General features: G+C 34.8%; 1 protein-coding gene across 3 annotated transcripts in view; it reads left to right on the top strand.

Moving 5' to 3' along the window:
• LOC128985606 (BTB/POZ domain-containing protein KCTD3) overlaps positions 1-27,465 on the top strand; it is a 135,049-nt gene that overhangs the window by 10,043 nt on the left and 97,541 nt on the right. For 2 of the 3 annotated variants that reach the window (XM_054405252.1, XM_054405244.1), the window contains exons 2-3: positions 18,036-18,349; positions 26,118-26,423. In XM_054405252.1, the coding sequence (XP_054261227.1) occupies positions 18,036-18,349; positions 26,118-26,423 (620 nt within the window). Of the gene's footprint in view, positions 1-10,309; positions 10,330-18,035; positions 18,350-26,117; positions 26,424-27,465 lie in introns of those variants that run through there. The other variant, XM_054405263.1, reaches the window with a different exon arrangement.

The raw sequence follows: 27,465 nt of genomic DNA, 5'->3' as shown, positions 1-27,465 counted from the left end.
CCTGGGTGGTAAGTTAGGGGTGGTAATGTCAGCAATAAGTAGTGCACGTGTCCGTTAAAGTTTCCTCAATCTGGTGCTATTATCGGTAATATGGTACGCGGCCGTATTTTCCCACAAAATGCCCAGCAATAGATTTTTTCGGGATATAAACCTACCCACTGAGTATTTACCCGGCCCACATCACTAGCGAAAAGTATATCAATCACAGATAGGCTGTTTCCCCAGAGCAAGAGACCATGGGAAAAGGCACTTTGAAATAGACTAAAGTAGACAGTTTTGAACTAGTCAGAGGATACATATTTGTTCAAGTGATTTAATAAATAGCCTAATACTTTGTTGTTATACAAACTTGACATGCACATGCACATTCCACGGGGGTCTAAGTGAAATACACTACTTAACAAATTACTTAAGTGTTAGCAACTTAACACTATGACTAGGAGAAGATCATGCTTTGAATTTTCTCTACATTCATAAGCAATAGATTTGACTTATACTCATTGGCTTCACTTATGATGCTACTGAATTCATCCCTAAATAGTATCAACATAGGGACTCGTTTAAAAAAAGGCTACATCATTCTGCAAAAAGGATTGAATTAACATCCACGTTCAGATCTAAGAAAAAGGAAAGGGCCTAGTACTGACCCCTGTGGTACCGGTACCCCTTATTTCACCTCGAGTTTGTTCTGAGAAGACTTGATTGGAAAAAAATTTTGCTGCTGGTTACTGAGGTATGTTAAAAAAAACAATTTTGAATGCCATTTTGCCAACGATTCCGTAAGATTCCATTTTTTCATTAGAATGCTATGATCCACACAAACAAAGGCTTTAGTTAGGTCACATAGAATTGCGCCTGTGGATTGGCCAAGTTCAAAATTTGTTAATATGGATGTGATTAGCTGTCCGATTGAATTAATCGTGTACATTCCTTGGATCTAAAGCCAAACTGATTCTTAGAAAAAATACTAAAAACTTCAAAAGAAGTACTCACCTATCTTTTAATAATTGCTTCATAAACTTTGCTGGATGTTGGCACCAGAGAGATAGGCGTATAGTTTTATTAGTTTCCTATGGCTTTATTAGTTTCCTTGTAGCAGCAAACCTAGGTACTCGTTAAACCAAATGCTATTTAAATATATTTAATTGAAAATCCTTATTATTATTATGTGCTCGCTGTGAAAATCAATTCAGACAAATGGAAATTCGCTTAGTCGGCAGGTTTGCTGCGGCTGGGGTATATATATATATATATATAGACTTATATATATATACGTCCGTGAACGCGATAACTTGAGTAATTTTTGTCCGATTTTGATGAAATTTGGTTTAAAGGTGTAAAGCGGATAAACTTGAATGAGTTCGCTAACCAGCACGATCGGACCATGGGAACGGGGCTTTACGGGGGGTTTTATGGGGTAAAAATTTGTTTTTCTCACTTTTGACCCTCAAAACACAAAATTTCCCGATTTTTCTTTAGATCTTTTTAAAGAGCTTAAAAAAACAAATAATTTAGTATATAAAAGTATTTTTGTTCGATTATTAGTAACGGAGAAAATTAAAAAAAATTTAAATTTAAAATTCCCATGTTATTCTTATGGAGAATATTGTCAAATTTTGTAGTTTGCTTGTTTATAGATACATTTTGATCAAACTTGGCAAATTTATTTATTTTATACTAAGCTATCAATATTTTACTCAAAAACACACTTAATTAGTTTTCTTGTATCAGCAAACCTAGGTACTCGTTAAACCTAATGTTATTAAAATATATTTAACTGAAAATCAATTCAGACAAATGGAAATTCGCTTAGTCGGCAGGTTTGCTGCGGCGGGGGTATTTTTTAGTACCTAGGTTTATCCAAATATATTATTGTTTTCAACTAAGCGGTAACACAGAAAAGTTTAATTACTTTTAGTATTCTGCCATTCTGCCTTAGGTCTGTCTAGCCTTCCAAGCCATTTAAACGATAAAATCTTTTAACTATCATAATTTAATAACAGTAGAAGTAGGTTTAGGTTCACTATTTCTCTGATGAGGTGTTGCCTTGATAAAAAACAAAACCCTATTCTTATTTAAAAACTTTATGTTTTATAAAAAAAGTGCTAAATCATACTTCATACTAATATTATAAATGTGAAAGTTTGTGTGTTTGTTTGTTTATTTGTTTGTTTGTTTGAAGTTCAGTCACGCATTAACTACTGGTCTAATTGTGTTGAAATTTGGTATGATGATAGCTCACATTCCCGATTAACATATAGACATATTCTTACCTCAAAAATCCTTTCGGGCTCCGCCCCAGCGGCTCTAGAGTTTCCCATGTTAACCTTATGAGTATTCATATTTAAAAGGAATTAAATAATTTTTCCAGCTGTTTCAACTACACAATTTGTTTCTATGATATTCAATAGCATTAAAAGGTTATACGGTTTACCAACAGGGTGCAGCACCGTTCTTTATACAATTTATGACAACAGCTTATTTGAACCAAGCAGCAACAAAAACCTGAGTGTGAGAACTTTACTTCTTTCTATTGTTTAGGTGAAGTGGTAGAACATTATGGCTATGGTAGATATTCTATATACTATAGTATACCGTAGATTATAATAAACCAATTTTTCTCAAAACGTGTCCTCTCTCATTGCAAATGCAAAGCACGAGTATTTAACTACAATAAGCATTATATAGCCTACACCAACCCCGTAGGAAGGACGGGTACTCAGCTAGTAATTAAATAAAAGGTACTAGCAAAGCTTCAAGTTACTGTAAAAGGTGTTATAGACTATCCTAATTTTTCATGTAATGATAAATAACATATTTAGGGGTGAATATAAATTAATTTCAATCGATTTCATAAATACCCAAAATACCCGGGTATTTATGGATTTTGGGTATTTACCCTGAGTTTTAAATACCTGGGTATTTTACATCACTAGGCACAACAGTATCAATATCATGTAGGCCCTACCTGGGTGGTAAGTTAGGGGTGGTAATGTCAGCAATAAGTAGTGCACGTGTCCGTTAAAGTTTCCTCAATCTGGTGCTATTATCGGTAATATGGTACGCGGCCGTATTTTCCCACAAAATGCCCAGCAATAGATTTTTTCGGGATATAAACCTACCCACTGAGTATTTACCCGGCCCACATCACTAGCGAAAAGTATATCAATCACAGATGTTTCCCCAGAGCAAGAGACCATAGGAAAAGGCACTTTGAAATAGACTAAAGTAGACAGTTTTGAACTAGTCAGAGGATACAGATAGATAGATATTTATTGGCACAAAACGTACAGAATATTACAGGATGTATGTACAGGTGCTTCGTCATAAATAAAATTGTCCTTATAGAAGTCGTTTCTTTCCTTCTAGGTTTAAATACATTTGACAATCGTTAACAAAAAATATAATATGTTTATAAATACAGTAGAGTCCCGCAAACTCGGCACTGGATAACCCGGCAGTCTGGATAACTCGGCCATCACCTGGCTCAGGAAATTAGTGATTTTTTGAGTCTGAGTTAAACATGGACACAAGCCAGCTCAAGTATAATCATTTGCAACTCGTACTAAGGATTTGTTATACTATATCTGATGACTTAATACTGACTTGTAATATAAATCTAAATGAAAAAGGCGGTTAAAAAGCTTAAAAATTGTATTGCTCTTATTTTTAACTCTATTTCCCGATAACCCGGCATTTCACAAACTCGGCACCCTTCCAGTCCACATTACGCCGAGTTTGCGGGACTCTACTGTACTAATAAAATTCAACAGTTTAATATACCAAAGGGAAAATTCAACAGTAACTAAAACAGAGGATAAAACTAAGCTTACAACTATTTAACATGGTCTTAATTTAAATAAACAATATAAAACATTTGAGTATCAACAAGGTTTTAAAGCAGTTTTTTTTTTTCAGTCAAAGCTATGGTAAGTAGGCATCCAAGACATATCACATTTCAGAATCATTCAAAAAGTCGTTAACTTTGTAATAGGCCTTTCTAATCAACAAGCTTTTCACCTTCTCTGAAAATTGTGTTGGGTTGAGGGTGTAACTTTTCATAGGGTTAGGCAATTTATTATAAAGTTTCATTCCCATGTAGTAAATGCTTTTCTCTAAAGTTGTTGTGGAATGATGAGGGTACACAAGTAAGTTTTTGTTTCTTGTACTATAACTGTGACTAGTTTTTTTCTTGAGAGTACCACATTAAATTGTTTTTGACGTGACAAAGTACCTTGTGGATGTATATACTTGGTACTGTCATTAATTTAAAACTTTTAAAAATAACTTTACATGAGGTTCTGTGTTTTTTTAGTGTCATAATTCTTAGAATTTTTTTCTGTGCTTTTAAAATGATTCTTACTAATTCTGATGAGCCCCATAACATTATTCCATATTTTACTAATGGATAGAAATAGCCGTAGTATAAAGTTAATTTTGTCTTCATACTGGTACAGTGGGTAAGGCAACTCATGTTGAAGCATATTGAATTTAATCTCTTACCTAACTGCATTATGTGTTCTTGCCATTTAAGATTTTCATCACAGACCACACCTAATAATTTTACAGATCTCTGGCTTTCTATATAATTGGTTCCTATTGCTAGCCTTAGTACACCCTCTCTATTTTGAGAATTTCTAAAATGTATTATATTGGTTTTGGCAGCATTTAACGAAAGCCCATTTATTCTAAACCAATGCTCTAGTTCTTTTATAGTAGTTTCTGATGTAGTTTTCAACTCCTCTAAGCACATTTTATTTATTACAGCTGTAGTGTCATCTGCAAACATTACTATTTCAACATTTGTATTTTTGGGAAGGTCATTTGCATATATCAAAAACAAGGTTGGGCCTAAAATTGATCCTTGGGGGACTCCTGATTTAACAACATCATATTTAGATTCACACCTCATGTCATCTACAATTAAACAAGTTTTCTGTTTCCTCTCAGTAAGGTAGGATTTAAACCATCTCCAACTCAAACCTTTTATTCCGTACACATCTAGTTTCTTTAAAAGTAGCTCATGGTCTACGCAATCAAATGCTTTTGACAGGTCACAGCAAACTGCGGCAGTAGTCTGTGACCTGTCCCATGCTCTGTAAATGTTGTCAGTCAGAGAAATTAGTGCTGAGTTTGTCGAATGGGATTTTCTAAAATCATGCTGACTTTTGATTATTATTTCATTTTTTTCTAGGTACTCTTGTAACTGTTTATTTACCACTTTTTCAAATATCTTTGAAAAAACTGGTAGGAGTGAGACAGGACGATGATTTTCTATCAATTTTGGGTCACCTTTTTTAAAAATTGGTCTTACTATAGAAATCTTGAGCTTTGTTGGAAATTCCTCTGTGGATAGAGATTGATTAACTATTTTACAGATTGGCGTAGCAATATAATCTTTACATTCTTTTACTAAGCTTATGGGTATTTCGTCCCATCCAGTAGACTTTTTATTTGGCAAATTCTGTATGATTTTTATAATTTCCTTAATTTTTACTTCTCTGAAATTAAAATTTAACCCATCTGGAACTAATACTTTTTTACAACATTCCACTGCTCTTTCTGGCAAACTTTGGATATCTAGTTTTTGTTTGATGTTAATATAGTGCTGATTAAAATAGTTTGGAATAACTTTGGGGTCTTTGATAATGGTTCCATCAACTAATACTTCAGTTATATTGTTATCTTTTATTTTATTCATTCCCAACTCTCTCTTAATTACATTCCATGATGCTTTGCTTTTGCATTCTGCTTGTTGTATGTACTGATCATTTGCGTTTCGTTTTGCTGGCCTGACTACTCTAGTAAATATCTGTCTGTATTTTTTGTAGTAGTTTTTTATCCCTTCACTGTTACTATCCTTTGCCAGCTTTGAGAGTCGTCTCTTGTTCCTACTTGAAACTTTTATACCTTCTGTTATCCACTTTACATCTTTCTTATGTTTCTGTTTTATTGGCCTAACTGGGAACACTTCATTTATTAACATAATGAAATCTCTTAAAAAGTTATCATAGTTTTCATCTACACTTTTTGCTAGTTGTGCCTCCCAATTTAAGCTTATAATTTTGTTCTTAAATTCAGCAATTTTTTTTGCAGTAAAGCATCTCTTATAGGTTTGAGTTTTAGTTCTCCTATCATCTTTAAAGCTGGGCCAAGTAGTCCATATTGCATTGTGATCAGAAAGACCTATATTTTTAACAAAAACTCGTTCTAGATTATATTTCTCATTTGTGATAATATTATCAATACAAGTTCCACTGATAGGCCTCGTTACCTCTTTAACATTAGCTTTAAATCCATTAAAATTAAAAATATTCAAAAATCCATCTGATGCTATAATTACAATCAGTAGCAATAAGAACATTTAACCTTTTCTTAGCTTTTAACTTGTTTAACAAATATTGCATTTTTTAAAAAAAAACTAACTAATGTAAACTTATAAGGTACTCTATATAAAGAAACAATTAATGTTGGCTCTACAAAGTTTAAAATTTCAATAATCGAACATTCAAAATAAAAATCTTCATTAAATGTTTTAAGGTCATCTCTAATTTTGTACTTGATACCTGCATTTTCTCTTATCAAAATTGCTGACCCTCCCCTCTTGCCATTTTCCCTTGAGTAGAAATCAGCTAAACTAAAACCCTCAATTTTATTTAACAGATTTATATTTTCTTTACTCAACCAGTGTTCATTCAATGAAATTATAAGGGTTTTTGTATTTACATTATTTACAATTAAGCTTAATTCATCTAGTTTTTCCTTAACTCCTTGTACATTAAAGTGCATTAAATAATCCAAACAATAACTATTCTTACAATCTAATATATAGCTACCTAACCTACTGAGGCCGGTGTTGTCGTTCGTCCATCGTTTCCCTGTGTGGTGCTGCTGTGGCTTGTCTCCTCGTCTGTGGTTGGTTGTTCTGCGCCCCTCGTCAGAGATGGGTTGCCGTCTGGAATGGTTGCAGGTGTTGGGCTGGTGTCCCTCAAATCTTCCCCTGGTGCCATGCTGAAGTTGACATTCGAGAGTGCTCTATGGTTGCCATTTGCTGCTTTGGGATTTTCAGAAGCTGCTTTGATGATTAAGTTTGCTAACCATGTCTTGCCGTGTCTATTCAGATGTTGTCCGTGCCGAGTGTGTAGTTCCCTCCTGGCTAAACTCGAATGTACTAAAATGGCATTGTTATATCAATCACACATTTTCTTTAAAATTTCATTTGTCCTTTTGACTTCTCTGTTAACACAGGACCATTCTGCCAAATCGTGTCTTGTAGGAAGATCCACTATCAATATTCTTTTCTCTCTATATTTTTCAATTGTTCTTGATATTTTGTCAATGGCGATTTGAGCTTCGTTTCTGGCGATGTCATTGGACCCAGCCATAATTATTAAAGTGTCCTCTTCTTCAAGTTTCTCCCCATCAATATTATTATTACTTAATACGTCACTAGCGCCTGCTCCAGGTCTTACAAAACCTACAGTTTCAAACAGTTGCGTGGTCCTATTGATGTGGAAAGAAAGATCCCTGCCGTGGCTGTCAGCACAAATAAGCATCTTCCTTTTTCTCCTGCTTTTGGTCTTTTTAGCCGGGTTGCTAGCGGATTGATTTTTCGGTTCCACAAATTCCAATGGAGCTATTTCTACTGCATCTTCATTACTGTTCCTCGAGATGTCAGGTGTTTCAGTAAGCACTTCAAAACGGTTTTTAAGAGCAATGGTGGGCGTGCTTGTTGTCAGTTTAGCTGGGGAGAGGGTTTTTTTAGGGTGTTTTTATTTCTTTCCAAGATAGAGGAGGAAAACATGTTAAACATTCAGATTTTCTGTTTTCCACAGATCGTAATTCTTGGATTAATTCATTATTTTCTGTTTTCAAAAGAGTTATGACAGTTTCCAGGGATCTTATTGACGTCAACATCTTGCTAGTTTCCTCTTTAAGTATTTTACATTCATTGCAGTTAACCATCCTCCTTGTTAGGTTAGTGCTATTGTTTGTATATATTGCTTTTTCTTCTTCTGCTTGTGAAATGATTGCTTCCTTCAATTCCTTTTCTTTCTTCAGTTTAGCTTCTAAGGTTTTTATTCTACTCTCTAGTTCTAGTACTTTATTGTTGTACAGCTGCTTTATATTCTCTAGTTCTTCTTCTTTTTGCTTTAAATCGTCCTCCAGCTGTAACTCAAAAAAAGAGCTTTGATTCTTAGCCTCGTATAATTCTTGCTTTAGGGTTTCATTTTCTTTCAGCAGTGCATTATCTATTTCCTCTGCCAGAGACAAACAGTTTGTAGACTCGTCAGTAACTTTTTTACATCATTCAATATTTTCCTCATTTGGCTTCACTACATTTTTTCTGAACTTTGTAGACAAGAAGTGCATTTCCATTTTTTTAATTCTTCCAAAGAGAACTTTTTAACTTTATTATAGGTCAAATTTAAACAATTTAGATGTATCCAGTTGTTGCAACCAGTGCAAAAAATTGCTGAAGTTCTCACCCCTTTGGAGCAAAAGCCACATGTAGTTTTTGACATATTGGTCACTATATGTTTATGTAGGAAAATATTAAATAAATAAAACAATGTACATATATATTTTAATTCAGGCCTTAGACATTTTTTTTATATATATAAAATGCCAGTCCAGTGTAAATATAAAATTTAAATATTGTTCTTCAACTTTATTCAAGCTTCTTCAGATGTGATAAGCTATATTACATATTGTTGGAGACTCCAACAATAGCACAGTTGAAAGGTCAGTTCTCAGAGTAAACAAACCTGTGATAAGGAGTTGCCGATTCTGCTGAGACAAGTTTCTAACTCCAGCAAGTTTTCTTGTTAAACTGGTTCACAAGTAGTTTTTGAGTCCCGTAGTTGTTATCCCTTGTATTCTTGGATAATATTTTTTAATTTAAATTATATATTACTAGCTGTAACCCACGGGCTTTGCCCCGTTTAACTTCTTAATTTTCAAGATTATCTCGTTCGCATGGCTCAATCACGTCCTGGTTGAAGTTTGTTCGCTACGCTCACTCACCTTTAGGTTGGAGCTCGTTCGCTACGCTCACTCACCTTTAGGTTGGATCTCGTTCGCTGCGCTCACTTGCCTTCAGTTTAGCTCGTTCGCTTCGCTAACTCGCCTCCAGGTTGAAGTTCGTTTGCTACGCTCACTCACCTTTTGGTTGCAAATTAGCTGTTGTCATAAATGTAAAAGAAATAATAGTGCTGCACCCTGTTGGTAATCCTTGTAACTTTAATGCTTTTGAACATCATAGAACAGAACCAACTTGTTTAATTGAAACAGCTGTTAAGATTCAATAATTCCATTTCTCATTAGGTTAACATGGGAAACTCCAGAGCCACTGGGGCGGAGCCCGAAAGGATTTTTGAAATAAGAATATGCCTATATGTTAATCGGGAATGTCAGCTATCATCATGCCAAATTTCAGCCCAATCCGACCAGTATTTTTCGCGTTCACTTGTCACAAACATACATCCATACATCCATATATCCATACATCCAAACTTTCTCATTTATAATATTAGTAGGATAGGATTAATAGAAAATGTTTTTTTATGTATAAATCTTGTTTAAAAAACTTTTAAGTTAATATATTAATAAAACTGTAACCATTTCTGAGAGTTTATTCTAATCTTGGTGACCATGTGTTTTTAACCTGTACTAGAAAGTAGTGGGATATTTCAAAGATATTCTTGAAGTTTGTACCTTCTTTGGTAAAATTTTTTACTCACAAATCTCCAAAAAGTGTTAAATATCAGGTATGTAGCACTTGAATCTTGATTTAATACTTATAATGTATGAAAAATCAACTTTAATGCACTGGATAGTTTAGTCCTGTTCACCTCTAACACTCCACTTCAGTTTGACAACCCAACATACATATTTGTTCAAGTGATTTAGTAAATAGCCTAATACTTTGTTTTTATACAAACTTGACATGCACATGCACATTCCACGGGGGTCTAAGTTAAATACACTACTTAACAAATTACTTAAGTGTTAGCAACTTAACACTATGACTAGGAGAAGATCATGCTTTGAATTTTCTCTACATTCATAAGCAATAGATTTGACTTATACTCATTGGCTTCACTTATGATGCTACTGAATTCATCCCTAAATAGTATCAACATAGGGACTCGTTTAAAAAAAGGTTACATCATTCTGCAAAAAGGATTGAATTAACATCCACGTTCAGATCTAAGAAAAAGGAAAGGGCCTAGTACTGACCCCTGTGGTACCGGTACCCCTTATTTCACCTCGAGTTTGTTCTGAGAAGACTTGATTGGAAAAAACATTTTGCTGCTGGTTACTGAGGTATGTTAAAAAAAACAATTTTGAATGCCATTTTGCCAACGATTCCGTAAGATTCCATTTTTTCATTAGAATGCTATGATCCACACAAACAAAGGCTTTAGTTAGGTCACATAGAATTGCGCCTGTGGATTGGCCAAGTTCAAAATTTGTTAATATGGATGTGATTAGCTGTCCGACTGAATTAATCGTGTACATTCCTTGGATCTAAAGCCAAACTGATTCTTAGAAAAAATACTAAAAACTTCAAAAGAAGTACTCACCTATCTTTTAATAATTGCTTCATAAACTTTGCTGGATGTTGGCTCCAGAGAGATAGGCGTATAGTTTGTATAGGCTTTATAAAATAACGGGTAATGTTCACTTGTAGGGCTACTGTTAGGGGCCACACACATATTACGTAACCCATAGTTGGGAAAGTTAGTCAAAATGTCTAACTAGTTAGAAGATAGAAGTTAGTCCCATAATAAGTAACTGATAGAAGTTACTAGTTAGTTAGTTTAAAAAGTAACTGATAGAAGTTATTAGTTAGTTGAAAAACTAACTGATAGAAAATAAAGTTAGTTTTCGACATTTGTAGAAGATAGCTTTTTGTTGGACGGTTGTTTTAAAGGATTTCATATGTAATGAAATAATGACAGATTTTGGTTACTAATTATTGTGTTTTAATTAAATATTAATTAAACATCGTCACATTTACATTAGGCCTACATGTAATGTAATTCATTACTACAACAAAATTTACTTTAAATGCCTATTAAACTTTAAAAGAAGTTGTTTTTCAAAATTGGTGTCGCTGATTCTTCCTCGTCTCTTACTCTGTTAGTGATGACTAGGCTTGCCGCTCTGAACAGGCGTTCGCAGTGAACAAAGGTGTTTTTTAATTTGTATTTATATTTGTAATTATCGTATTATAATGTATTTGTTTCATGACTAGTGAATATTTTGTTAGTAAATTTATGTAAATTTATAACTAAATAATGATTTACACATTAGTTTGCTGTGAGTGAATACTGAAGCAATGTCAGTGTGGTAGTCAGGTACACATCGGCCACGTCGCAGATTCGCACGTGCTCCCGCCCTGCTGGGAAATATCGTACAAACACCAGGCGGCCCGCTACCAGTCACGGGAGAAATTGTTGTCTACAAATATAAATCTGTTTAAAAACCACCTTTGTTCGCATTATAAAATCTGTCATATTGGTGTTATTTCTTGTGTCACGGCAAACACGATGGTATTTTGAATGAAATTTTCAGTGTTATTAACGATGTTAGCATACGTTTTAAAAATTAACAGCAGCATAAAAACTATTGTGAATAAATTTTTTTAAATGCATGGAAATGTTAAAAATGAACCTACCTATTGGTAGCCATAAAAATTTCAGAGAGATTGGCTCAGTGGTTTGTTTACAAATAAATTTTAAACTTCAGTGTTAGTGCAGAGTTTCTTAAAAACCGGTACTTTTTAGGATCTTTCAACTATATAAATTTTTCTGGTAAAATTTTTTTAATCGACACCACGTAAAATGTATTTAAACTAGCTTATATTTAATTTTTGTTTCAACAAAATCGGATACCTAATTCATCTCAGATATATTTAGGCTCAAACTCGAGTGCACATATTTATTTCCCCGACAAAGGTGATACAAAAACTTGTCATCACTCTGTTTTCAATATAGTTCAAAAGACAAAAACAAATATTAAGTCTGATGAAGTAGTTTTTCCAGTGTGATAAAAGTATAGTTTACTACTAAATTTAAAAGTGACCTATTTGTGGTGAGATAAAGTTTAAAAGAGCACGGGAAACACATTGAGAAATACACTATAACTATTAACTGTACTAAAAAATAAAAATTATATTCATAAAAAAAATATACAGGGTGATTTGTACTCAGTGTGACAAAATTTTTTTGGTGTAAGTACAAAGTAAATGAAGTGTGATGATGCATATCAAATGCTCCAAGTCTAAAAATTAGCTTCCCAAAGAATTATTTTATGTTTTTCAAAAATAACCATGTTTTTAAACTTAATACAGCGATTTCTCAATTACGTGTATATGGATTTGAGTAGATAATGTCATTTTCGTGTTGTACATTAAATTTTGAACAATAATAATGGAAAATGACGGAGGATCAGTTGTAAAAACTCCATTGTAAATAGATTCAAAGATAAAAATTAAGATATTTGATAAAAATTTTAAAAACAATGGTCTATTGCATTTTTCACACCCTGTATACAAGAAAGTGTCGGAATATGTTAAAAACTGCGCCATTTTATAAGCTTTCCAACCATATGCTACACTATTGAGGTTTAGATATTTTTTTGTTTGTTTTAGTGGTTTGAATACCAGAAAACAGGGAACTTTTTTACTGTTTTTACTGTTCAAGCTGAATCAAAAATACAACTTTTGCTTAATACATGCCGACTTTCTATGTTTTAAATGTTAAAGACACCGTGCTTTGTAGTCTTCAAACCACTAAAGCGTACATAAGCAGACATAAACCTCAATAGTGTAGCATATCGTTGGAAAGCTTATAAAATGGCGCAGTTTTTAATATATTCCGACACTTTCTTGTATACAGGGTGTGAAAAATGCAATAGACCATTGTTTTTAAAATTTTTATCAAACATCTTAATTTTTATCTTTGAATCTATTTACAATGGAGTTTTTACAACTGATCCTCCGTCATTTTCTATTATTCTTGTTCAAAATTTAATGTAGAACACGAAAATTACATTATCTACTCAAATCAATATACAGGTAATTGAGAAATCGCTGTATTAAGTTTAAAAACATGGTTATTTTTGAAAAACATAAAATAATTTTTTGGGAAGCTAATTTTTAGACTTGGAACATTTGATATGCATCATCACACTTCATTTACTTTGTACTTACACCAAAAAAATTTTGTCACACTGAGTACAAATCACCCTGTATAGGCCTATTCCACTTCAAGCTAAAAACGAGACCATCATACTTTTTCTCCACTTACCTCGAAGCACTTGTGAGAGATGCTTTAATTATTTTTGTTTTGGGTACAAACACAATAAACATTTTAACGCGTTTCCACCCTTTTCATTTTTTCAACTTGTTGAAATATGTCACTTAAAATTGGTCACTTGATATCACACTCGCCCACCATTGCAAACAAATATTAAAATCTACTCCAACTTTATTAAAACTGTTCACCTTAATAACTTATGCATTTAAAATATTTAACTATCACTATTCTCTGTATACACTAACTTTGCGTCTGGACCCTTGACTACCTGCGACCGGGCCGGGACCGTCCCTTGCTCGCTCACTTCTTGAGCAGCTGTTTCCATAATTAGTCACCTGGTCACACCCCCAATGCACTTATTAACTTTTTGTGCGGGGCGGAATTTTACATTTTTATCTGTACGAGCAAAAAGTCCATGAATAAATAAGTAAAATGATACCAAACTTGACCATATTCTTATTAAGTTTATAGAACCTACAGGCCCAGTAGTTACTGAGGAATAGAAACTTTATTAGGGATAGAAATAAAACTGTAATATCGTTATGTATGAATTATTTTTAATTAAATCAGATGTGCACCGCGAATCTGCAAACACAAAAAAGGAATAGTGATTTATATATTTAAATTTCCTAATATTGTTAGGGGAATAAAGTTTAAGAAGTAAAAACATGTGAAACGGTTTGAGATGATGTAGTTTGTCACAACCTAATTCATATGTTTCTTTGAGTAGATGTAACCAATCACATTTAAAAAGACTATTGTAAACGTGAAACACTTTTAAACCGTACACGTAATGTTATGTGTTAAAAGGTAAAAAAACTAATCGTAAATGCGAGCGAAAGTAGAATTTGGCATGAAAAGTCGAAATTGCGTAATTTTGTACGGGCCAAATGAAACTTAAAATAATCATACAATTATCATGTTTCTAAGGATATGGCAATTGTCGATAAAAAATTACAGAATTATGTGTATGTGTTGAGTAAATGTTTTTTAGCTAATTAAATTTCTGTATAAAGCGTAGGCCTACGTTGGGCCTACCGTAGTTTTTCGGCAGATTATACATATTTCATCAATAGCATTTCAATACGCGATTAATCTAATGACGATATCCCCACGTCAGAATCGTCAGAGGTCTTAGGACGTGAATCACTCATTTCCCGGAAGACATGGGGGTTGGTTTAAAGATATAAATAACAATATCAACAGTATGCATAATATGAATATTTTACCCCCCCCCCCCCCCCCCCCCCCACCCACTCGACATATTTTTAATATGAATAACATTGTTAGGTATTTTGGTAAATTAAATTTATATACAATTATATCAACCATCAACCAGATAAAAATAATTTAAACGTAAGCTTAACTTAACGGAATATGGTCAAGTTTAGTATAATTTTTCTTAAAATTTCATGAACTTTTTGCTTGTGCAGAAAAAAAATTAAAATTCCGTCCCGCACAAAAAAGTTCATAATTGCAGTGGAGGTGCTACTAGGTGACTAGTTATGGAAACAGCTGCTCAACAGTGGGCGAGGAAGGTTTCGGCCCTGGTCCGTCCGCAGGTAGACTAGGGTTCAGACGCCAAGTTAGTGTATACAGAGAATAAAATATATATATCGACAAGACAACTAAGAAACTAACAAAAAATTAAAACCTGTCACGGTCAGATAATGAACATCGACTGAAGTGAAGACAATGTTTTGACACTTGAGATTACATATCAATCGCCAAACAAACATTCCCCCTTCCCACCCTTCGGTGCTTGGGGTGTTGTTATTGGCTCGCCCCCGGGTCCGCTGCATACCAAAGCAACTGGACTTTGACTTTCTCTTTCCCCACCCCCCACGTTGTTTGTCACAAGGGCGCTGACCTCTCACGTACGCACGCAATACGCAACCCTCACTGAACACGTAAAATAAATAACCCGTACTGGAAATACTTTTGCCTGACCAGAAAAGCTAACGATTTAAAACTAGCGAATATATTATCTATTCGTTGTCTATTAAACTAACTGAGTAGAAGTTATTTCCAGCTCTTTTCCCCTATAAAAAAGTAATTTCTGGCCATATATGGCCATATCAAAATTCCATATATGGTTTTATAAAGCCATATATGGGTTTTGATGAGCATATATGGAAGCATATATGGCCAGATGTGGTTGTATCCATATATGGTGGTGTCCATATATGGCCATATATGTAGTATATATATGGAATTATTGTTCATATATGGCCATACATGTTTTCGATATATGAAATAATTGTTCTTATATGGCCATACATGTTTTCTATATATGAAATAATTGTTCATATATGGCCATACATGTTTTCTATATATGAAATAATTGTTCATATATGGCCATACATGTTTTCTATATATGAAATTATTGCCCATATATGGCCATACATGTTTTCTACATATGAAATTATTGTTCATATATGGCCATACATGTTTTTTATATATGAAAATATTGCCCATATATGGCCATAAATATCCTCCATATATGGAATTATGGTCTATATATGGTCATATATGACTCCCAGGTATGAAATTAAATTACTCATATATGGAATAATAATTTTCCATTTATGCTCATCTATAAATGAGTTTTTGACAATAACTGGAATTATTATAAGGGATTGTTGCCACTTTAGGATTATGTAACTCTCAAACTCCCAAACACTTCTTATAATATTAAAAATCTAAAGTTTATCAGTTTGTGTATTTTCTTGTTGCTCTCCAAGCACAAACTACTTAACTGATTGAGTTGATATGTGGTACAGTAAGGGGGCAGATAATATAGGCAATTCTCCTTTAAAGTAATTATTAGTAAAGAAATAAAATATCCAGATTTGAACCCTGATGACAAAATCCTGTACATACATCTATTGTACAATTTTATTATAACGCAACAAAATCTTAAAACTGACGTATAATTTTAAAATTGTAAGTGTAGTAGGCCTAAATAAGGAGAATATTATATTAATAATTAATTAATTGTACCTTTGCTATCAAACAGCCTCAAATATCAATGTCACGTAGTTAGGCTATATTAATAATAACATTCTTCAAATGACATAAAATGTCTAAGAAAAATCTTGTTTTACGAGACCAAATACAGCTTCTCTTATTCGTAATGGGTTTTGATCATCCACATGATATGAAGCAATCGTGGTGTAGTGGCTAAGGGGGCAGACTCTCACGCCGGAGTCCCGGGTTCAATTCCCAGTCAGATGCTTAAAAATTTTGTTTTGAAATTTTTGAATTTAAAATTTTTATTATAGTTTTAATTTATAGCTTATACCATTTAAGGTAAAAATATGTTTAATTGTTATTTTTTTATTTATTTATATATTTTTTATTAAAAAATTCCATATATGGAGGATTCCATATATGATCATATATGGAGGATTCCATATATGATCATATCTGGGGGATTCCATATATGATCATATCTGGTTGTATTTGGTCCAAAACCAAATATAACCGGATAAAAAAAATTTTATATGGCCATATATAAACTTTTTCATAAGGGTTTAAAAACTAACTAATAAAACAGAAGTTAGCCAAAAAAACCAACGAATAGCGCTATTCTTAGAATTTCTATTCGTTATTCCCAAGTATGCGTAATGCACTTATGGGGGGAGGGGGTAAGGCATAGTGTTACGCTGCGTTAAATGGTGGAGGGGGGGGGGGGTTGGCTCAACGTTACGTAACGCACACATTCCTCTTTAATAATACAAAAATTATCAAATTGATATCCAAATCAGTTAGTTATATAAAAAGATACAGCAGAACCTGGAGATTATTGAATAAGACTTGTTATCAAGGTTGACTTCATAACAAGGTTTGCAATAACATGTTATTAGGAGTAAAATAAATTCTTAGGAATTTAAAAATGACACTCTGGTTATCTAGGGTGACTTGTTATCGAGGGTCTTGTTTTTGAGGTTCCAATCTACTGCATTTGTTAAGCCTACCAAACATTTTTATTATTGCCTCAATATTGTCAGTTTCCAAGGTAGGTGGGGGGAAGGGGTTTGCTCAATTGTTACGGTGTGTTACATGTGGCAGGGGGGGGGGGTTTAAAATGACAAAAAAGTGTGTTACGTAATATGTTTATATGGCCCCTTATTAGTATTTAAAGAAATCATTAAATTTACTATACAGTAGTACCCTTTTTTCATTCATTAAATTATATAATAACGTTTTGAACGAGTAGAGTTTTTTAACTCTGGAGACAAGAAAATCGGTCTTGGGCCTAGGTCTTACCTTGCCACCTAAGATTTAAAGCTACTTCCCTATAGGGTAATTCGTTAAAAATAATGGCATCCTATTAGGGTTTGAAAACTTAAATATTTTCCCCCTCTTAGTGCAAAACCTTGGAGATATGACTATAATTTCACACGTTTAGGGCATCGGCAAAGAGTTGTTTTGTCAGCAAAATAAGTGAATCAGTATCAATCAATTACCTTTATTTTGTTTTTGTTTTGGCTAGTTATAACTTAACCACAATATTTTTACCAGAAATATTCTAGTACCTTATAACATAGGCTTTATAACATTCACTCCTCTGATCATGTGAACTTTTCTGTTGGTTTACTGTGGCATTTCTGCACACTGCAGACCCAACAGAAGGGCTTCCACTGTAACTTATTACGTTCTTCCTATAGGTTTTAAGAGTTCCTTATCCTTAATTTATTTCAGATTTTCGACATCTCGCCAAACTCTGATGTGGATACCTGATTCGTTCTTCACAGCGCTTTTGAGTGGTCGAATTTCTAGCCTAAAGGATGAACATGGTGCCATTTTTATCGACAGAGATCCTCAACTTTTTGCAACTATATTAAATTATCTCCGAACAAGAGATATTGATCTAAGACATAGTGACATCAAGACACTCAGACATGAAGCCGAGTATTATGGAATTACACCATTAGTGAAGCGGTTGGTTTTATGTGAAGATTTGAATCAATCATCATGTGGAGATGTTCTCTTTTACGGTTATCTTCCTCCCCCCAGTAAGTTCTATAGTTATAGTTTAAAACATCTAGAAATTTAAGTATTTATAGAGACCAAAAATATGGCAGTATCTTAGTGTCAAAAACTTGGCAAAAGTGTTATTCCACTCAATCAGTTTTTTTTTTTATGACTTGGGAAATTAACCTTTTTTTCTTCACTCATAGGACTTTATGTGCTTAACAGTACCTAAAACATATTTTTTTAAATTCCAACTGACTTATTTTAGATTGGTCCTCACATACAATAACAGGGTTGCCACTGGCCATGAAAACCTTGAAAAGTGTGAAAAAAGGCATGGATTATGTATGCATGAATTTCTCCATTAGACCATGCATTTTCATAATCATGAATAATAATAATTCAACCAATACCACTAAACTTGTTAGTTAAAAAACATTTCATTTGTTAAAACAGTTCATAAAAACCAACACAGAAGGAATTCTGTCTGGAGATGATTATTAACAAGTTTAACGATCAGAATCCCTTATAATTGCTCAGTTTATTCAAAGTCATTTGAGGTCAGATGCTGATGTCAGCTGAGTTTTCCCAAGGACTGTATGTGGTTCAAAATATCATTTTCACCACACTATGATGTTTTTAGCTGTTTTACATACGAATTGGTGGCTGAAAGTTAGGTTTTGCTGGCCATGCCAGCTGTCATTGTCATTTGGGGACCAAGCAAGGTTTTTACATCCCTAGGGCCGCAAAATCAGCTGCCTGCTTACTTTCTTAAAACATGAATGCATGTTAAATACACAATCAGTATCCATAGCATTGAAATAAAATTTTTATATTGTCACCGCTGCCTAGCAACTATTTATTATTATTTGTTCTGATTCCTCAAACTATTTATTCACATAACCTTAAAGTTGTAGTTGTGTTGACCATCGGTGTGCATTATTGTGGTGAATAGTGGTAATAGGGTATATATAGTGTGGTGAAAAATAGCGTTCGTACCATGGACCGAAAAGATTTTGCAGCTCTCGATTGTGTTAAAAGCTATCTCGAACCGGCAAAACCTAATTTTCGGCCATAGGGACAAAATATACTATTAAATACAATTAATTATTAACAAGAACTGTATAAAACTCAATTTAATCATTTCATAATGTTAGCATTGAACTAAACAACAACATTGAATTAAACAAACATAATAATAAATAATTCTGAACATCTGTGAATCTTAATAACATATGTAACATATACTATTCCAGGTCTACCCCCGCATATGAATATTGGGGTTTGGGGACTTGAATTCCAAAATCAGGAAACGGGAAGGATATGCAATAAAACCTAATTTCGGACTTTTGACGTCTGATCTTTTATGAGGGATGTGTGATTAATAAGTTTACTGTATTTTAGGTAAGAATAAAAGAAATAGATTGAAAAATACTTCCCTGTATTTTAAGAAAGAAAACATTTTTAACACCGAGATATAGACTGTATCAATCAATAATTAACCCTTCCCGGACGGGCAAAATCGTGACATAGAACGGGACAAAATTTGGTCCAAATTGGTACCAACCAAAATTTGGATGGTAATAAATGAATTTGAACATATTATATCAAAGAGTTTTAAAAATAAATAACGTGGGGCTGATTAAGTATTACAGTACACCCCCTCTTAACCGACCCTAATGGGACCGGACCTAGGTCGGATAACTCAAAAGGTTGGTTAAAATGGGCAATCCCTAAAATCATAACATAATGAAGTGCCATTCATTTGGAATTATATAATCATAATTTTGAAGTAATACTCATACTTGCATTATTTATAAAATAAACTACTCTTATCTCCTTTTTCGTATTCCTAGAAAAGTCACAAATAAACACAAAACACGGTTAACACGTTTGCTACTGAGCGTCGCATAAATGCGACGCCGTGGTCTTTGCCACAGAGCGAGGTATACATTTGAATCTTGCACATAGACCGGCTGTCACTTGGATAACAGTACACACAGACCACGGGCTGTGAAAAAACTGGAGAAAGTGTCATTCGATTTGTAATAAAAAGGACTTTAAATAATGTGTTGCAAAATTTTGTTTTAATAGCTGGTTTTCATGGAATTTGACTTTAAACATTTTAAATGGCGGCCATTTTGTTTTTTACCTACAGTGTTCAAACGCACCATTTTCAAGAGTGCCACCATCGAAATTGTATTTCTCAAAGGTCAAACGAAGAGATTAAGACTACTCCCACACCTGCCTCATCAAGGAGCACACGGGTCCGTACATTTGACAGTGGACTATAGATTCGGCGACCTTAGAATGACATAATAGAGAAATAGATGTAGTACAGAAATCCAATATCCTTCAGAAATGGCTTAGTAAAATCACAAAACTGAGATTGCTGAGGATTCAAATAACTATTGAAATGTTCTCAATTCGTTGGTCGCTGAACCTATGACACTTGGCGGTGGGAGTAAGAAAAACAAGACACACAGAGTCATTGAGGGTCGTTGGATCAGTAACAAGTCGAAACACATACTATACAAAAAACAGTTTGACCGTTGATTATGAGTCGTGACATTCGCCGGTGGAAAGTAGTCATGGCTCAACCCCCCCCCCCCCCCAAAAAGAGGACACTCCTCTCCAAAGGGACAAACAAACAAGCCTCTCCCCCACTTCCTGAAGAGAAAATGACACTATTGACAACTCAGGTGTCTGGGGTAGGGAATGCCAAGGGACTTCCAAACTGAGGGGAAAACTCACCCCCAGGGTTTGCTCTGGCCAGAGCTGGAAAATTTACTGAGGGAAATTCCTTCGCAGATCACAGGGGACAGAAGAAGTTATCAGTTTCTCTGGCCCAGTGCACTTCCCACCAAGACACAAGAGAAAAGAAAAATTGCCTACGGAAGAGTTCCGTGTGCCCTACGGAACCCTTTTCCAGTCCGTGGATCTCCTAGCTCCGCCGTGACAGGCGTCAAAAACCTCAGGATGCGGTGGGGACCTGACCACTGATTGCACAACTTTGCAGCTCTCTTGTCCACAGCCGAACTGGCCGGATGAGCTTTACAAAACACCAAATCCCCACCTGGAAAGGGTTGTCTTACTCTACCACGATTGTGCTTCCTCCGGACCAATTCCCTAGCTCTGATCAAATTTCTCCTCGCACCAGGAGGTGACAGAAGGTCGCCAATTCCCCACACATTTGCTAAACGGGTTGTTAGGCGGATAGCCCAGAAACAGCTCGAAAGGGACCGCCTGGTGACTATAATGGTGAGCAGTATTAGTATTGAAAGGAAATTGGTGCCAGGGGAGTTCCTGATTCCAGGTGGTCTGCTTGTCAGCATGGAAAGCTATGAGAGCGAAGCGAAGATTGCGATTGATGAGAAGGCTGTGTGTGGATAGTAAGGGGAAGTAGTCACATGGCGAATTCCGTGCCCAAAGCACATTCTTTTGAACAGATTGGAAACAAACTGGGTTCCGTTGTCAGAAACAATGGTGGCGGGTATTCCGAAATGTTGGAAGAGATGCGTTCGAAGTACCTGCACGTTTAGCTGTGCAGTGGCATTCCTCAAGGGAAAAAGCCAACAAAACTTGGAGAAGGCATCCACACGAACAAGTAGGAACTTATTTCCTGACTTGCTACGTGGGAGAGGCCCTACATAGTCAATAAAAACCTTCTCCAAAGGTCTTTCTGCCACCTCAGATGACAATAAACCAAACTTAGTGTTTTGAGCAGGCTTGCTTAGCGAGCACGTTTGACAAGAACGCACCCTAGCAATAAGGTCCCGATCCATACCCTTCCAGATGAACATTTCCCTAACCTTCGCAATGGTCTTGTGGATACCTAAATGCCCACCCACAGGAGAAGATTGAAAATACTCAAAGACCATAGGGATTAGAAGACTAGGCAGCACAACTTTAGGTTTACCTCGCTGCCGAGCACGACAGCAAAGGGCACCCTGGGACAGAAAATATGGGGGATGGGCTCCCCCATTTTGAAGCTAACCAATAATCTTTGCCAGCTCGGGATCCTTCAGCTGATGGGGAATGAAATCAGAAAAAGTGAGCGAAAACTTCAAGAGCACGGCACAACCCGGTTGCTCTTGATCAGAAGGATGGTCGTCGGGTGAATGGTACATCCTAGATAGTGTGTCCGCAAACACATTCTGAGTGCCTCGAACAGGTTGCACTTGGAACTTAAGGGATGATATTTGGACAACCCAACGACCAATTTTCCCAAACTGGCGTGGATGTGCAAGAAGCCACGAGAGTACCTGGTTGTCAGTTTCCAATCACAGCATACTTCATCACAGTTCATCACAGTAAATACAATTTGGTGTCCGAACATTAGTGACATAAGTGTTTCTTGACACATTAGATGGTTTGTGACCATTTTGAAGTAAATTTGGCTTAGGTTTCTGTGCCATTGGGGCTTTTTGAATATTAGTAGCATTTCCTTTTTCTGTATACTGAGCGGCATCTAAAGCTTTGCAATGATCGGTCAAAAACTTAGCAAGTTATGAAAAGTAGGAAATTCACTGTTTGAATATGCTTTTTCAAATAACTGTCTTGTCTGTTTGTCAAACGACTAGTTTCAACACTTAGGTCATATTCATGTTGACATTTTATACAAATACAATAACAAACAATGAAAGGAATAAAAATAGTCATATGTTAACCCTTCCCGGGCTAAATAAAATGGCGGGCTGGAGCTTAATTATTTTTCACCAAAATTCAAAAACTTAAGTTGTTATTTTTTTTTATTTTATTTTTTTTTTTTTTTGCTTAAAATCATTCATAGAGCATAAACAACATTACCTTTCTACTGAAATAATTTTTTTAGACAAGTTATAAACAAAAGAAAATTTTATCTGACGGATAAATCCGTCATTGGGCCGCATGAAACGTAAGGTGGACGGATATTTCCGTCTGCCGCCCATAACGATAATATATGAACACTGCTGACCTTGGCTATTTTGTGGACGTCGGACGGATATATCCGTCCGTCCGTTTTTCCCTTGTTTTATTAGTTATCTATAACATTTAGGGTTTATTGTCCTAAAAACAGCAATATTAAAAAAATACAACATTTCAATCACGTCCACTTCAAAGTTCGGATTGTTTGTAATTAGTCATTTTAGCTAAATAAAATAAATAACGCACATAACAAACTGTAAACAAACACTTCCCAAATGAGATCGTGCCACACTGACAGTTTCGCGCGATTTACACACAACTAACGCACTCTATGGCGCGAAATAGTAGTTGAAACAGTCGCAGAAACCATTACTGCCAACCACAAAAACTAAATAACACTTAAATTATGTATTATGATGTTTATTTTCGCGTTCTAACCAATGTATAACAATTTGTTTTTCTGACGGATATATCCGTCTCTATCCCGTAAAGAAAATTTATCGCGACGGATATAACCGTTTCCCGCCCGCAACGTAAATGGAGATTGACGGATATATCCGTCCAAAGTCCGGGAAGGGTTAAGTTAATTATTATTTGTTAATGGTTGTATTATGGTAACAAAACAACAAGAAAAACCTTCCAAAATTCAAATTTGAAAATAAGTTACAGAACTAAAAATAATGCCATTTAGATGATAAAAAACAAAATTTCTAGAAGCATGTAATAACTAAATTAAAGATATGAACAAATCAGGCATTTATCAAATAAAATGTTCAGACTGTAATAAATCCTACATTGGCCAAACAAGTCGTAGCTTCAAGAAAAGGTTACAAGAACATATACAATCATTAAAATCAGGTAACATAACGACAATGAAATCAAATTAGAGCACCTAATCAAAACGCGACATGAATACAAAAATATAAATGAAAATTTAGAAATTCTAGAATATTAAAAAAATAGAACAAAATTAAATGTCAAAGAAGATTTTCATAAATACACAAATTAGAAAGATTTCCTCAAAATTTACTGAATACCATGAACATCAAGAAAACAAATCCGATCTTTGAAAAAATCCTACAGTTACAATAAAACAGAAATATTATATAATATACGCAAAACTAAACCAAGAATAAATCAAAATCCTTTAAATTCTAACTAACTTAATATATGACTATATATATTCCTTTCATTGTTTGTTATTGTATTTGTATAAAATGTCAACAACATGAATACGACCTAAGTGTTGAGACTAGTCGTTAGCTTTTAAAATCAATTTAAAAGGGTAGGCTACTAATGTTTTCAATTGCTTATATGTTTTATATATATACAAATATATATGAATTTGAACGAATGGTGTTTTCGGCCTGTAGGGACCTCAAAAGGAAAAAGTAAATCGGTCCTGGGTCCATGTCTTGCCATGAGACCTATGGTAATAGATTATTCCCTATATGGGAAATTCGCTGAAAAAACTGCCTCTTTTACATTTCTAAAATCATGAAACACTCATATTTTTTTCAAAATTATAAGTACCAGTGCATTGACCATGAATTTGTTTAACTACCAATGAAATCCATGAATTCTGAATGTATTTTTCATCCCACTAAGGTGGTAACCCTGAATAAACTAAACTACGGGCAGAAGCGCCCGCATTGGAAGCTGTTGGTTATGGAAAACTTTAAATTTGGTTTTCATAGCTAAAAACAAGGTACGAGATATTATGTAGTAGTATTTAGTAAGTGTAGCCTTACTATTATAGGTAAATAAAATAGTTAGAAGTGTGATAATTAGTTATACCTTCAGGATCGCTCCCAGGGTCACAATAACCTAGAGTGTAGGTTTTTTTGAAAACATAAATGGAAATTGCTTTTGGGTTTGCTGAGGAATCCAGACTGGATATATCCATTTTTGGTTCCCCTAAACCACAAAAAGTAGTTATAGTTAGGCCTACTTTTTCCTTTTATTTTATTGAACGAACATACAGTAGAACGTCGATTATCCGAATTAATTGGGGATTGGGGTTGTTCGGATAACTGATTTTTCGGATAACCGGTCATTGACGGGAAAAATACAGAGAACGGGAAATGACGTGAAGGGATAGCGGCCGGCGGCGATTTGCCGATTTTGCGTCTGTGGATACTGTACAATAATATAAATTTGATTAATTATAGAGATGTGCGAGTACTTGAGATTTCAAATTCGAGTCGAGTACGGCCTTGAAACTCGAGCTTATTTTTTAACTCGGCAGTTTCGAGTCGAGTTTGGTTTAAATTAGTAAAAAAATCAATATTTGTTAAAATGTAACTTTTGTTTACGTGAAATACTGGATAATATTTACTACTGTAGATTCTACAGATTTACAAATATTTTTACATTGCAGAAATAAGCAAGAGGTAGTTGTCCTAACCTATTTTTTTAGCTGCTACAACAGAATCGGTCAACTCAAAGCAGTCGCCGGCGACTGACTAGTGACTGGCAATGAAAAGCAATAGAAGGGAGGGAGGGGTTGTGCAATGACCTCGAAGTGAGCGGGCGTAACACTGAATGAAGTAGGGGTTTGGGGGGAAGGGGGAGGGTCAGACCTTTGAGCTATATTTACACTTTCACCACTTAGCAGCCGTGCGGTGGCGTAGCGCTACGGCCAGTCGTGATTGGCGCGCGATTTTATTGATTTTTGCTTCTTTCTTCCTTTCGGTTAACCGACGTTTCGGATGACCGGGCTTCGGATAATCGACGTTCTACTGTAGTTACTTGGCAACCCACTAGGCCATAAATATTGGTTATCTATTTTGTTATTATATAATGTATCCGATGGATTTCTTTTTTAGATTCATTCATACTCTTGTATATTTGTGAATAAAGTATATTTGGATTGATAGAGTTCAATGTGTTTTTGTGCAGGCATCCCCATCCAAGAGCCAGTAACGGGGTCGACTCCTGATGACGCTACAGCCCGTCCAATGCCTCGTGAGAGTCCTGCGTACTTGCCTGGCGCACACACACATGCTCGCGGTCACGCACACTCTCGCAACTCCTCACTAGACATGCGTGTGGGCAGTAGGAGCTCCTCGGACATACGCAACATCCCCGGACGTGGGTGTCACTCGAGAGCTGCTTCCTTAGACTTGCGACACACTAGAAACTCTTCAGCCGACCTCAACAAGCTCATACGTAACGACTTGGGACTGGTGTTCGGTGGCAACCAAGGTAAAGCTTGTCACTTGATTGCTTGATTGTTAGGATAGTAAAAAATAGGCTATGAAAGCAATTAGGCTACTCTAAAAATTCCTTTATCAATTTCTATGTGAAAAAAATCAAGTTGCCACCAGTGTTATACAATATAAAGGAGTATTTTAAAATCTTGTGAATTGCAAATTATGAAATAAAGTTTATCAACAGGAACCTTATAATTTGTTACAAAATATAATTTGTTATAATTACGTACAAAAAGGGGCTGTCAAATGCTCAACATTTTTATGTGAAGATTATCAGCATTTTTTTGTATGGTAGCAACTTTCTCAACTTGAAAAAAGTTTATCCAAAACCTACAACATGCACACTGTTCAGCAGTGGAGTCTTGATTAAATCCTATCTTGGGTTATGGGACCTTCTGTTTTATACAACTGTTAATACTGTTAATACTGTTCAATGAAATGGCGACCATACAAAGTAGGTATTTTAAGCCAAGTATGAATGGAGATGAGTGTAGGATGAGTGGCGCAATCTTGTAGTCTTGTTAGTGACTAAGGCCGACATTCCTTAGCCATACAGCTGTTAATTATAGCTCATACAGCTAATGGCAACTAAGACACCTACAGTTTATTGTGTAATCCGAACCACATTTTTTTTGCCTTGGTATATACTAGGGATGGACGAGATTGGATTTTTAGTTCGAGACGAGACGAGACGAGATTTTTCATTTCTCATAAAATTTCGAGACGAGATCGAGACGGGATTTCCCTTCTCATACACAACGGGAAATGCACGTTCGGAATTTTTACCTGATTTTGTAACATTGTTAGATGACTGTTTAAATACAAAAATAATGATAATAGGCAAGAATATTTACAATCTTTTATTAAAAAAACATCAGCATAACATTTCTTTATTAATCACGCCTAAATTATTAAAAATGCCTACGATTAGGAAACATAGTGATATCAGTTAGGATAGAGTTCAACTTATCCTAAAATAAAATATTAATTTGTATAAAATAGCTACTTGTTTTGACTTTTTTGTAGTAATAAAA

The sequence above is a fragment of the Macrosteles quadrilineatus genome, unplaced genomic scaffold, assembly GCF_028750875.1.
Source record: "Macrosteles quadrilineatus isolate MER2022 unplaced genomic scaffold, UCM_ALF_1.0 Scaffold_1__1_contigs__length_201487025, whole genome shotgun sequence".
Classification (NCBI taxonomy): domain Eukaryota; kingdom Metazoa; phylum Arthropoda; class Insecta; order Hemiptera; family Cicadellidae; genus Macrosteles; species Macrosteles quadrilineatus.
This window is presented reverse-complemented; position numbering and strand designations above follow the sequence as displayed.